General features: G+C 46.1%; 1 protein-coding gene across 1 annotated transcript; it reads right to left on the bottom strand.

Moving 5' to 3' along the window:
• LOC8072689 (calmodulin-binding receptor kinase CaMRLK) lies at nucleotides 816–6,508 on the bottom strand. Its single transcript, XM_002437079.2, has 3 exons — nucleotides 6,454–6,508; nucleotides 2,446–3,849; nucleotides 816–1,877 (listed from the first exon to the last, which is right to left on the bottom strand). The coding sequence occupies exons 1-3, from the start codon at nucleotides 6,506–6,508 to the stop codon at nucleotides 1,195–1,197; spliced, it is 2,142 nt and encodes a 713-aa protein (XP_002437124.2). The 3' UTR covers nucleotides 816–1,194.

Below are 9,812 nucleotides of genomic sequence, written 5' to 3'. Positions count from 1 at the left end.
TCTTTCAGCGCAGCAGACTCATGAGAACACCACTAGTTGATGCTATATATGTGCAGTGGTTCAGCGACCGCGCACGCTTGCATGCACCTCATCGTGCCAAAGTTTTCGAGCTCAAGATCGACTTGGGCCCTGTTTGTTAAACTTTATCATTTATCACATCGAATATTTAGACACATACATAAAGTATTAAATATAAATTATTTATAAAACTAAAACAGTATCTAGAGAATAATTTATGAGACAAATCTTTTAAGTTTAATTAATCCATAAATGAATATTAATTGCTAAATAAAACAAAATGCTACAGTAGCTATTAAACTTTAACACCCCCACCAAACACCAACTGAAATAGATAGAAAGATGTGCACGGAATAGAAGGTTCTACTTATGTTTTTTTTCCTTGTCAAGTCAATTTGAAATTCTGAATATTTTGCCTGATGATGACCGGAAAGCAGTTAGGGCACCTTTTGGAAGATTTGTTAGGCTTTCTGGTTCGAATTAATAAGCTAGCTACAGACTAAACAAAATTCTCCATATTATGTATATTATACTACTAGACCAAAGCAAATTTGAAACCTTGGATTCTCATGGCCAAACCTGTGGTTTGTCCAGCAAAGCCTGGGCTACCCATTATTGCTGTGCACTCTGTCAGCAGCTAGCTAGCGGCAGTCATCCACTCCACTCCAGTCCACAATCTGCGCAGATTGTGTGGACAGTGTGAAACCATGTATGGCGCCTTGCGATTTACTCCTACCAAAACTGTTGCTGGTTGCTTGTAGTGTGTAGGACCAGCGTGCAAGACAGACACATGGCAATGGCAGGCACGAAATGGTATACGAAAACCAACTGTTGTTACCGGTACCGGCAAGGAAAACTGTTACACATGCACATACTGTAGTAGCAAAAGTACAAACTACGAGGTCTGCATGGTTCTCGTTCTGGTCCACACACTACACCAGGCAACCAACCAGGGCACGGCGCACCAGCCAAAGCTGCTCTTCTCGATCCATGGATGGACCATGGATGACCTCTCGATCGGGAGGGGGACGACGGCCACTGGCCCCGCCGCCGCTTCGTGCAAGGGACACCACCGGTGCCGGTGCCGGTGCCGGTGGCGGCGTGGCGCATGCATGTGTCCATCACACGTACTACTCATGCACACTGATGATGATTTGGTGGATCGATGGCGCTCGATCAGCTGCCCTGCCCGGGCGTGGGAGAAGGCGCCGCCCGGATGTCCTTGAGCACCCCCACTACCTGCTGCATCGTCGGCCGCTTGTCCGGCGAGTGCGCCGTGCAGAGGTACCCCACCCTTAGGCACTCCACCATCTCCCGCTCGGCCGCCGCCGCCTCCGCCTCCGCGCCGGCGGCCTCGTCCCGTACCCTCGGGTCCACGATGTCCAGCCCTTTGCCGTCGCGGATGATGCCCCGCGCCCAGCTCACCGACGCCTCGTCCCACCCGGCCTGCCCCGTCATCAGCTCCAGCACCAGCACGCCGAACGCGTACACGTCGCCCTCGGCCGTCGCCGCCGCCGACGACGACGGCGGGCCATTGTGCCCGCCGAAGAAGTCTGAGATCCGGGGCTCCAGGTCGTCGCACAGCAGGACGTTGGTCGGCACCAGGTGGCCGTGCACCACCGCCGACCCGCCGCCGCCGCCGGCCCACCCCTGGTGCAGGAACGCCAGGCCCCGGGCTACACCCAGCGCGATGCGGTGCCGGGTCGGCCAGTCGGAGATGGACCGCTTCACCTCCGCCGCCTCCCAGATGTCGCCGCTGCCCGCGTCGTCCATGTCCGGCCGCCCCGCTGGCAGCTCGTGCAGCCACCGGTGCAGATCGCCCTTCTCCATGTACTCGTAAAGTAGTAGCTTCTCCTTGCCTGCAAAGGCCTTGTTTAGTTCAAAAATTTTTGCAAAATAGGTACTGTAGCACTTTCGTTTGTTTGTGACAAATATTGTCCAATCATGAACTAACTAGACTCAAAAGATTCATCTCATCAATTCCGACCAAACTATGCAATTAGTTTTTATTTTTGTTTATATTTAATACTCCATACATGCGTCTAAAGATTCGATGTGACGGAGAATCTGAAAAATTTTGCAAAATTTTTGGAAACTAAACAAGGTCTAATAAATTCAAACCATGCACTACAGGTCTACAGTGTACAGCAGTATTTTCGTTGCAACTTTTCATCTGTGCTGTGCTGTGCTGTGCACCTAACCCAACTGCTCCAACTATGCCCGGAATGCATGGCGGCTAAAATGGTGCTAAAAAGTTCGAGACTAGTCTACACCCATGCATGGCAGTTTCTACATCGGCACTAGCAACATAGATTAAAGATTATATTTTGAGGATAACAATTCACAAAAGAAAATGTTTAGCAGAAAAGAATTCATATTCACAAAGAAATTGATTTTAGAATAATGAATCGAATTGGTCTCACTGACCTGCAATGCAGTAGCCAAGGAGAGGAAGAATGTTGGGGTGGCGGAGGCGCGCGAGCTCCCGAAACGCGGTGGCAGCGGCCGCCGGGTTGTCATCGTCGTCGTCGCCTAGGCGCCCGGCCACGGCGCCCTCCACGACGCGCACGACGACATGCAGGTCACCGGGGAGCACGGCCCGGTACGCGGCGCCGCTGCGGCCGCCGCGCTCCGCGAGCTGGGACTCGCGGCCGAAGCCGGACGTGGCCGCGGCCAGGTCGCCCAGCGTGAGCTGCATCAGCGGCCGCTCGAACAGCACCACGGGCGCTGCCGACGACGCACCCCTCGCCGCCGCGACCACCACGTCCTCCTCTTTCTCGTCGTCGTCGTCGTCGCCCTTCTCGCCCCATCGTGGCTTCTTCTCCTCGTCGTCTTTGCCTCCCTTCTGCCGGCGCCTGCACCTCAGCGCGCCGCACGCCACGCACCCGACCAGGCAGAGCAGCATGGCCAGGGACGCCACCCCGCATATCACCGCCACCGCCACGATGCTCAGACGATGCCTCCTCTTCTTGCTCCTCCTCTTCGTCTTGCTCTCCGTCGCCGTCGCCGTCGTCGTCCCAGAACCACCCTTCTTTTTACTTTTCCCAAGAGGACTAGGAGGTGATGGCCGCCGTGGCGCTGTCGTCGAGTTGTCCGAGAACACCAGTGACGACGCATTGCCGGCGTGTACGAACGCCGAGCGACCGAACTTCTCGACGGCGCCCGTGTCCACGACGCCGGAGAACCTGTTGTACGAGACGTTCAACGAACGCACCTCACCGAGCGGCGGCAAGTCGGCGGGGAACCTCCCCTGCATCGCGTTGGAGGACAGGTCGAGCCGCTCCACCCGCGTCAGACGCCGCAGACCCCTTGGCACGGCCCGGATCCTGTTCGCCGACACGTCGAGCGCGACGAGCCCCGAAAGCGCTTCCACGCCGTCGACGCCCGTGAACCGGTTGCCGGACACGTGGAGCGACTGGAGACGCGGGTTGGGCTCCTCCACCCGGAGCGCGCCGCCGAGCTGGTTGCGGGAGACGTCGACCGCGCGGAGCGACGGCGCGCGCCAGAACCGGCCCGGGATGGCGCCCTGCAGCGCGTTGCCCGAGAGGTCGAGCGCGGCGAGCGCGGACAGGTTCGCCAGCGCCGCCCAGGACACCGCGCCCGTGAGGTTCCGCGACGGGAGGCGGAGCTCTCGGACCGGCTGGCATGCCGCCTTGGCTCTCGGGGCGCGGAAGTTGCGCACGTGCCGGAACGCGGCGGCGACGATGGCCGCGTCGTCGCGGCCGGCGCAAGAGGAGGAGATGGCACGGGCGGGAAGCGAGGTGGCCAAGAGGAGGAGCAGGAGGAGGAGGAGGAGGGGTTGGACGTGGAGGGGCATCGGAGAAGCAAGAGCTGCACGTCAGTCAGTGAGGAGATTCCAGCTGGGGTGGCATTGAAGGAATTGAATGCACACAGGGGAAGCTGGAGGACTACGGACGGAACACAACAGGGGGTGGAAATGAGATGGTTTAAAACAAGCCGGTGACACTAGGGAAAGTAATGTTGAGGAGTTGCTGGTTTCGCCTTTATTCTAGGGGAGTGGTAGTCACTAGTCAGCGTATAGATGGTTCTGGTGTTCCGACTTGTTTGCATTTTCCCTCTTTTCGGTTCACTAGCTTCACTAATCAAATATTAGTAAAATACGGCTATAATAGAATATATCGAGGATATATTTTAGAGTGCTTGTTCGAGAAATCTGTTGATCGTAAATGAAGTAGTATATTATGAGTTGATTTTATTAGTTTTGTTGGGATGATTTCATCCTTCGTGTTTATGTATTAATATAAGCATGTGCAAATATATGAGATTTGCGTATGATGTACCGTTTGATCAACACATACCAGTGTCAAAACCAAACTCAGTAAAGTGCCAACAATTAAAAGACAATTATATTTGGTTGTGCAATAGAAACTTCAGGGAGTTCTTTGTAGATTTGCATGCTATCCCTCTAAGCCATGCACCTATTCATTTACTAGCTTGATTTTCCTAGTCTTTTCCATTTCGTCTTACCGTCTTTTGTAAGGGCCCTTTTGACATAGCTTAAGCTTTAGGAAGTGTTGGTGCTGATCGTCTCTAGCTCTAGAAATACTTGCAGCTAGAATTCTAGAACATCAAAAGATTCAAGTGACATGGCAAGTGATCATGTGAAAGTATCTAGTGTTATCACCTAAGCATATGGAGATAATAGAACTTTAGGGGTATTCCAATTCAACAACTTTTGTATCTAGCCATTTCTTTGCATCTTATTAGGACCTCAATCAAGCCGTCTAGTTTTTATAAGTGCGCACCACATCTATGCTCTACTCCCAAAATAGGTAAGGCTCTGTTTAGATGCAGCCAAACAGCCAAAACTTCTGGAAAAATGATAAATAGGGGCCTGTAAAACTTGGGGCTGTAAAGATTTGGAATTTGGGACCTTGGAGCCCCAAAACTGTGTAAACTTGCTTAGTTGCTTAGGTGTCCGTATCTTGTGCGTTGCAGACCAAAAAATTTGAGAAGCATCTAAACACCTATTTGGAATGTAAAGTTTACAGCTAAAAGTTTTGGGATGTAAAGATTTGGGATCTAAACAAGCCCTAAAGCTACTAGTTTCCACTCCCTTAAAAGTATGAACAAAGGAGAAACAAGGTCTTAAACTAAACACTCTCTTAATGTCTTCGCACTACTATTTGAAAATTTAGAACTAGTTAGTCCTTACTCACATATCCTTCGCACCGCTATTATTGAAAGGAATGTATACCCAAATAATTCATTGTTTTTGCAAACTTAATTGCTTTAGAAAACACACATTAGTCACAAAATGATAATAATGGCATTAGTAATCAAAACTGAATTAAGGTCTCCATCTACATATAAGAATGTATTTTCAATTGCCTTGTCAAAAACAACGTTATTTCACAAAAATGCACCAACTATTCGCCGAAACAGTCATTTAGCCTCATTTAATTGGTCGTTTTACCCGTTTAAGCAGTCGTTTTGTCCAAATAATGGCTAAATGATAAGTGTCTCATGGTTTACCGTTTTATGTTTAGGATAAACACTTAGAGAAGTAGCACCAACCAAATCATTCAGATATTTGAATTCGTAGATTCATGCATAAAAGGAGAAGTATAATAATTTAGGGCTATGTTTTTTTATTTTCCTTATTAGAGACTGGGAACAATGAATCTACAAATAAACTATGTAAATCACACAGGCTTACCCCTTAGGCTACCCACACATCTTGTTCTCCTTCTCATTCGATAAAAAGTAAGTAATGATGTTCCTCTTTACACAAACGGCTATCTTTGCCACTTATGACAAATGGCTGAATCATTCTGTGGCTTTACCTACTGATTAAGTTACTAGAACGCCTTTTTGTAGATGAGCGAAGTTGTGTGCAGTATAATTAGCTATGCATGCTTCACTTTTTGATGCATCTGCATGTCGTTGCTATTTAGCTGATAGCATTGGACAGTTTCAAAATATAGTGTGGTCCTAAAAGGATTGTTCCCTAGTGTGGATATCCTTTCAGCTGTGGATCAAAACAATTACTGAAAAAGGCATAACACTCAGCAAATGGTGATCCTGATTAGTTTCTCTTTCGGGTTATCTACTGTCCAAGATTAGTAGCACAATTTCTTCCCGAAAGAATAATAGACTGACAAACCTCTCTTTTTTGAGAGAATCAAAACACAACGAAGTGGTACCAGCCCAATCAGCATCTGCACTTACTACTCTGAATCTGACTGCATCTCGTACTATCTTGCGAGTAGTAGAACAATGTGCATAAAAATCGATGCAAAAATTGGTATCCAAGTTAAATGCCATAGGATATATATAGGCATTACAGTTTGGGACTAAATATAATTACCTACCCTTTGAAGCTGTAATCGTTTATCTGACAGTAGTAGTACTACTACTACTACCACTGCCGTGCTACATAGATGATGGCGTCAGCTCTGTTGGAAAGTTTACCGTGCGTGTGAATTATGATGCCATTAGAGGTGACAAGGATCGCCTTTTCAGACATCTCCACTGAACCCACTCATGGTTTTTCACCTGGTGAATCGCATGCATGCAAGCTGAATTATTGTTTCTTAGCCCTGACGCTAAGCATCTATCATCAAGCCTTCTTCGACCCATACATGTCTTGTTTAGACTGTTCACAAAGTTGGGAGGAGAGATGTCGTCTTGTTAATTACTACTCCAACGGATTCAAATAGTTCGTGACCAGTTCAACCTCAGAGTGACGGAGCACCGAAACAAGTTGGAACTGGGCCTGGCCCACCGGTCACAGACCCTTTGCTGGCCGTCGTCGTGGTCCTCTACGACGGCAAAGGCTCAAAGAGCGCAGCTGCTTTGTGGGCTGCAGAAATCTGAACGAACACCGCGCGCGGCCATATGGGCGCCCACCGACCATCACCTATATATGGCAGGGAGGCAGCAGAGGCCCAAGATCCGAGCGCGGCAATAAGGGGCAACCTGAGCGATTCGGAGTAGCAGAACGGGCAGCTTCCTCTAATCTTTTTTTTAAGAAAAAACAGCCGAAGCCGACACGCCGCGGACTACAAGTCTACAACGATATACGGGTGCAGCGTGCACAGGCTGAGCATGCGCGGCGTACGTGCAACCGAAAGTGGCCGGGAGCAACTCGTAGCCGCTCCAAAGCTCACGGGATTCTAGCAGTGGTCCGCGCCAACGAACGGGGAAGAAGGATAGAGCAGCACGCAGCTGACTAGGGGTGGGCACCCTGTTGCCTTGAGTTTACGAGCCAAATCTATCAGCCATTTATCAGCCATTTAGTAGTGCACTCAGTACTGCTCTTTTCATCTCAAATTATAAGACATTTTAAAAATTTTAAAGAGTCAAAATATTTTAAGTTTGACCAAATTTATATGATAAGATAATAACGTTTATAATATTAACTAAATATCATTAGGATCTTCATTAATTATATTTTCATAGTATATTTATTTGTTGTCATAAATCTTTATAATTTTGTCTATAATTTTAGTTAAATTTAAGATACTTTGACCCTCCAAGATTCTTGAAATGCCTTTATAAATTGGGATGGAGGTTTGGTTCTTCGGTTTTTGATAAATTTCTATTGAGGGCTTGTTTGGTATAGCTCACAACAACTTCGTGAGCTGTTGTGAGTTGTTTTCTTTTACCAAACACTTATTTCTAAAATAGCTTTATGAGTGAAGTTGTTTTTTCTTATCTCACAAAGACATAAGTTGGGATGAAACTGAAAAAAAGTAGCTTATTACAGCTCTCTCTCTCTCATCTATGCAAGAAGTAGTGGGTGAAGCTATTTTACCAAACACTTTTTCTAAAATAGCTCAACTTCATCTAAAAAGTTGCTCATGAAATTATTTTCTAAAAAAACAACTTTACTAGTAAAGTTGAACTGTGCCAAACAGAGCCAAAAGACCCGAATAGAAACTGATTGGGACTAAATAATTGTGGATGACAGTCAAAATGCCTGCATGTGAAAATAGATTTAGGAAAAAGCAAAAGCCTGTCGCTGAGCCTGCTATTAGGCTTGCCGAATGATCCCGCTATCTAGGTGCAAACCGAGCCTACTCGTCGTCCTCGCCGTCATCCACCATGCTACATCTCAATTCGCCTCACCACCAGCTCCTCTTTGCTAGATTCAGGTTTGTCTCCATCGACCTTCTCGCTAGAGGCAGAGTCGACAACAACAGAGCTTCTCCTTGCGAGATCTAGGCCTTGTTTAGTTTCGAAAAAATTTCAGATTTCGGCACCGTAGCATTTTCATTTTTATTTGATAAATATTATCTAATTATGGACTAACTAGACTCAAAAGATTCATCTCGTAATTTACAGACAAACTGTGTAATTAGCTTTTATTTTCGTCTATATCTAATACTTCATGCATGTACTCCAAAATTTGATGTGACGAGAAATCTTGAAAAGTTTTTGGTTTTCGAGGTAAACTAAACAAGGCTCATCCCATTGGATGTACCCTCCTTCTTGCCCTCGATGGTGGTGTCAAGCACAAGCAGTGGATCTAGTGGGGCTGTTGGCATGCTGGTGGAGAGAAGCATTTGGGTGAGGGCAAAGAACAACAAATAGTCGTGTAGGGGTGATGGGGTGCATACGGAAGTGGAGGCATCTGACATAATAGTGTTGTCTTGGGTAGTAGGAGGGAGAAAGATGTGAATGAGAAGAAATCCTAGGGTGCACGTATACATGAGAACGATATGGACTGGTCTTAACCTGTTTCTCCACTTTGATAATACCTATTTTTCTGCTTTGAAAGTACCTCTCATTTTTTAGAAATGAGGCCTATCTTTGTTAATCGATTTTCAGATTTGTTGCCTCCGTAAATAGATGTGTGCCTCTAAAAATCAGTAGATATTTTGGGAAAGGCCACCTCATTATTTTAGATCCGCTTCGGTTAATTAAAAGCCTTATCTCCTAAAATTGTTTTTTTGAGGGATACTAAAATTGTTTTTTACTAGTGTAAACAAGAGGATGCCAATAAAAAAACAAGAGGATGCAGAATACCCAAAACATAAAAAGCAAGTAGTTTGCATAGCAACACCAGCTAGGAAAAAGAGCAACATTTAACTCAACACAAACAACAATATACGTAGTGTATCAATAAAGATTCCACATCAAAATCTAATGGGTTAACTAGGATCATGCATGTGCATTGTAATGAGATAAAATTCTTATCACCGCGTGTCGTCCTAACATGTGTTATTCCAAAAAAAAAAACCATCCTAGTGTGACTGTTCCAACAAAAATGATACTTTAAGCGTGAAAGTTCACAACATTTTGTTTCTAGTCAATCATCAACATTACATGAGTTTTCATGAAGATAAATGATTTTGTCATCCCCGAAACCTAAACCACATTGGAACCAAGGCATATCATCCGTTTCATCTGTCAAGGTTTAGGTTACCACATGAGCAAAACATTAAACTAAAGTAGTACAATAAAGCATGATACCATATATAACAAAACACAAAAAACTAAATGAAAATACATTAAGCACAGTGATCCACTGAAGGGAGACAATTCTCGACGGTTTAGAACAGATAGGAGCAACAAAGTTGATACTGAGAAGGAAATCGCCTCAGCCACCTTCATCTTCCTAAGTGTTGAACAAAGAATATATCTTGCGAGCAATAAATAAACAATTTCTTACATTTACAAGCCGCACAATAGTTTGTATCCTAACATGTATGGTCACTGAACTACTTCTTTTGTTTCCCTGGACAAAATTTCTGGCTGGCATTGTGAGATATTGCACAATCTAAAGAAAGAATAATTCCAACTTAATTTCAACCTTGATATTGGAC

Source organism: Sorghum bicolor, chromosome 10 (genome assembly GCF_000003195.3).
Source record: "Sorghum bicolor cultivar BTx623 chromosome 10, Sorghum_bicolor_NCBIv3, whole genome shotgun sequence".
In the NCBI taxonomy this organism is placed as follows: domain Eukaryota; kingdom Viridiplantae; phylum Streptophyta; class Magnoliopsida; order Poales; family Poaceae; genus Sorghum; species Sorghum bicolor.
This window is presented reverse-complemented; position numbering and strand designations above follow the sequence as displayed.

Coding starts and splice junctions, on each gene's coding strand:
- LOC8072689 (XM_002437079.2), bottom strand. CDS start 6,508: ATGTCTGAAAAGGCGATCCTTGTCACCTCTAATGGCATCATAATTCAC. Junction 3,850..6,453: donor CATCATAATTCACACGCACG/GTAAACTTTCCA, acceptor ACTGACGTGCAG/CTCTTGCTTCTCCGATGCCC. Junction 1,878..2,445: donor CCTTGGCTACTGCATTGCAG/GTCAGTGAGACC, acceptor AGGCCTTTGCAG/GCAAGGAGAAGCTACTACTT.